This window comes from Adiantum capillus-veneris, chromosome 28 (assembly GCF_014529385.1).
Source record: "Adiantum capillus-veneris isolate H3 chromosome 28, ASM1452938v2, whole genome shotgun sequence".
Taxonomy (NCBI): domain Eukaryota; kingdom Viridiplantae; phylum Streptophyta; class Polypodiopsida; order Polypodiales; family Pteridaceae; genus Adiantum; species Adiantum capillus-veneris.
In genome coordinates this window covers 109,077,965-109,080,670 of record NC_140958.1, presented here as the reverse complement: position 1 = coordinate 109,080,670, position 2,706 = coordinate 109,077,965, and the positions used below count along the sequence as shown (strand labels likewise).

At 41.9% G+C, this 2,706-nt stretch overlaps 1 protein-coding gene across 1 annotated transcript; it reads right to left on the bottom strand.

Moving 5' to 3' along the window:
• Positions 1-668: 668 nt before the first annotated feature.
• On the bottom strand, positions 669-1,342 carry LOC147421074 (uncharacterized). Its single transcript, XM_086503929.1, has 3 exons — positions 1,239-1,342; positions 1,171-1,207; positions 669-1,062 (listed from the first exon to the last, which is right to left on the bottom strand). Exons 1-3 carry the CDS (start codon positions 1,340-1,342, stop codon positions 952-954), a joined length of 252 nt encoding a protein of 83 aa, XP_086360055.1. The 3' UTR covers positions 669-951.
• Positions 1,343-2,706: the final 1,364 nt, after the last annotated feature.

The following is a 2,706-nucleotide window of genomic DNA, read 5'->3' as shown; positions in this document are numbered from 1 at the left end:
GCCGATCGCGCACCAATAAGCGGTTGCATGGGAGCCCTAGGAGCTAAGAGTTGGGCAGTTGGAGCAATAGGCTGCAAATTATGGGGCGACCTAGAGTCGCAGCCACAGGGGGTGTATGGGGATCACAAAAAGTTGCACTATGGTCTTGGGAGTCCCCGATAGAATCATTAACTTGGGAATCTAGCCAGTTTTCGTCCTGAAGCATACTCAAAAGCTCGCATCACTCCCCACTTGCGTGCTGAAGACCACGTCCTCTTCCCTAGACTCACTCTCTTCTTGAACGCTATTTGGCCTAGTGCCCCCCCGCGACCGTTTTGGAATGCGGCATTAAAATGGCTCATTGTTCACCCTGGCACCCACACATCCGTCCAAGTCACAAAATGTTATAGTGCAATAAAACAAATTTTAATATTGAGTGTGTGTTTGTGCGAGACAATGAAACCAGTCTTCATATATTAAGATTTATTCATTGTGTGTGTGCGTGTGTGTGTGTGTGTGTGTGTGTGTGTGTGTGTGTGTGTGTGTGTGTAAGCTGCATAACAACTTAACAAATTGGCAAGCTGGTGGCAATACAATATCATGAAAAATGTATGTGTGATTGACAGAATTCATTGCATTTTTAATAGTGTTTGTTGAACAGCACGTATCCTTTAAGTATCATCAGAAATGTTAAAATTGTGTATGTGAGACTTCATAACCATTTGGCAAGCAACTATGGAAAGCAAAAAAATATCACGAATGAAGATTGTATCTGTGGATGTATATAAGCTTCATATGTTAAACAATTCCAATGGGATAAAACTTCAATGGAAACTTTAGTTAGTCCCTTGAAAATCAATAGTAATATGCAGATTAAAAATGAAGTGAGCTACTCACTAAAACAAATACTCATACCAGGCAGCCAAATAACGATTGAAGACAACAATTAGATGTTACGCCAAAAATATAAAATCAAGACAAAAAATTGGTTGAGTTGAGTTGGTAAACTGACGGCCCTGGCCTTGCAATCAGCAGTGGGAGCTCGCAACCTACTTGTGGGCGTTGCAGTAGGAGCCCTCCTTGCTACAAGAAAACAGAGAGCCACAGGAATCCTGAGGTAATAATCTACACCAGTAGCAGGGCTGAAATGGAATTGCTATATTGTTAGAACGATTAAAGCAATCTAATTACCTCAGGTATTGCAGTAGAATGAGCTTCAGGCTGGGCCCATAAGAGCTGCGCAAGCTAGAAACGGTGCGAGCTGGAAACGGTGCGCTCGTAAGAGCTGCGCATGCAAGCTAAAGCACTTGGGCATGCGAACCCTGGAGAAAACAGGCATGCAACAGAATTGCACGAGCTGCATGCGCTATGGAAGGTTGACGAAGGGGAAGAAACAACTGCAGGTGCACATGTGAAATAGCCGCGAGAGGAGGGGAAGGCCGTTGGCAAGGCGCGCGTTGATTGGTTGGAATGAATGAGCACGAGATGGCTGGGAGAGGCGAGGGTTTGGCTACAACGGCCAGCCAGCCACTCCACGGTGAAAAAAAGGAAGTGCCGCGTAATGAAGCGCCCCTGCACGATTCCTTTTGGCTGTCGTCGCCTTGTGCTCATGCTAAGAAGACAACGTACTGGCAGGCTCACAGTGCGCGTTCAGAGATCCACTCTTAGGAGAGAGCTCATTTCAGGCTGACAGGCAGGCTAGGCTAGCCTCGTGAGTCATGACTCGTTTAGATTGCGAGTATGCAGCCCAAAGGCCAGTACCCTTCTCCTTTTCCACAGATCTCCCACCGGTGTAAACATAGGCAATGCTAGGCATGCCGTGCGAAATTTTGCTTGGAGCCGTCTATTTTCTGTCTCGCGAGTTCATCTGCAGCGAGTTCACCTATTGTCGCACGCCTTCTCCTAAATGTTGGCCATCCACATGGACGCCATCCGTCAAAGACCGCCTAACCTACCTCAACACTAAGGCTTTCCCTTAGTAGACCAAAAACATGTGTGTGTGTGTGTAAAATTTACTAAAATTTATGCAAGGTGAAGCTTCACTTTAGCATTCTAAAACAATAGAATTCAAGAAAAATAAAGACATGTCAAATGTGAAATAAAAAATAAATCACCATCATGTCCGGATGTGAAATGAAAGAAGTCTCCCTCACCCAACACAACAATAAAGCTTTCTTTTAGAAAGCCAAAAATACAAATGAAAAGAAAGTCATTTGAGACTCTTGAATGAAGTGAAGGGCCCATTTACAAACTAAACAAGGTGAAGGATCACCATGGCATGCTAAAAAAATGTTATTAATTTAAGGATGCAAATTATAACATCACATTTGCCTCTCAAAAGTCAAGTTCTTTGTTTAAAAGTAAGAGCAAGGTTTTGTTGTGACAAAAAAGTAGCAAATAAAGATACAACCCATTAAAAAGCACATTCAAAGAATCCATAAAAATAAAAAGTACTGCTCTCTTGCCACTACAGCTTCATTGATGCTTCATCGATACTTCTAAAGCACATAGAAATATTAGTATATTCTAAAGCACATATGAAAGAGGAAAGAAGTCAATTGAGCTCTAAATGAAAAGACCAAGGATTTTAAAGCAAAACGAGTAATTTTTTTAAAAAGCAAAATGAGTAAAAACACTTTAAAGCAAAATGAGTTTTTTTTTTTAATGGCCTTCCATTTACATTACTTTTCAAATAACATCTCTAAATAGAAAGAGAGAAATTAATAT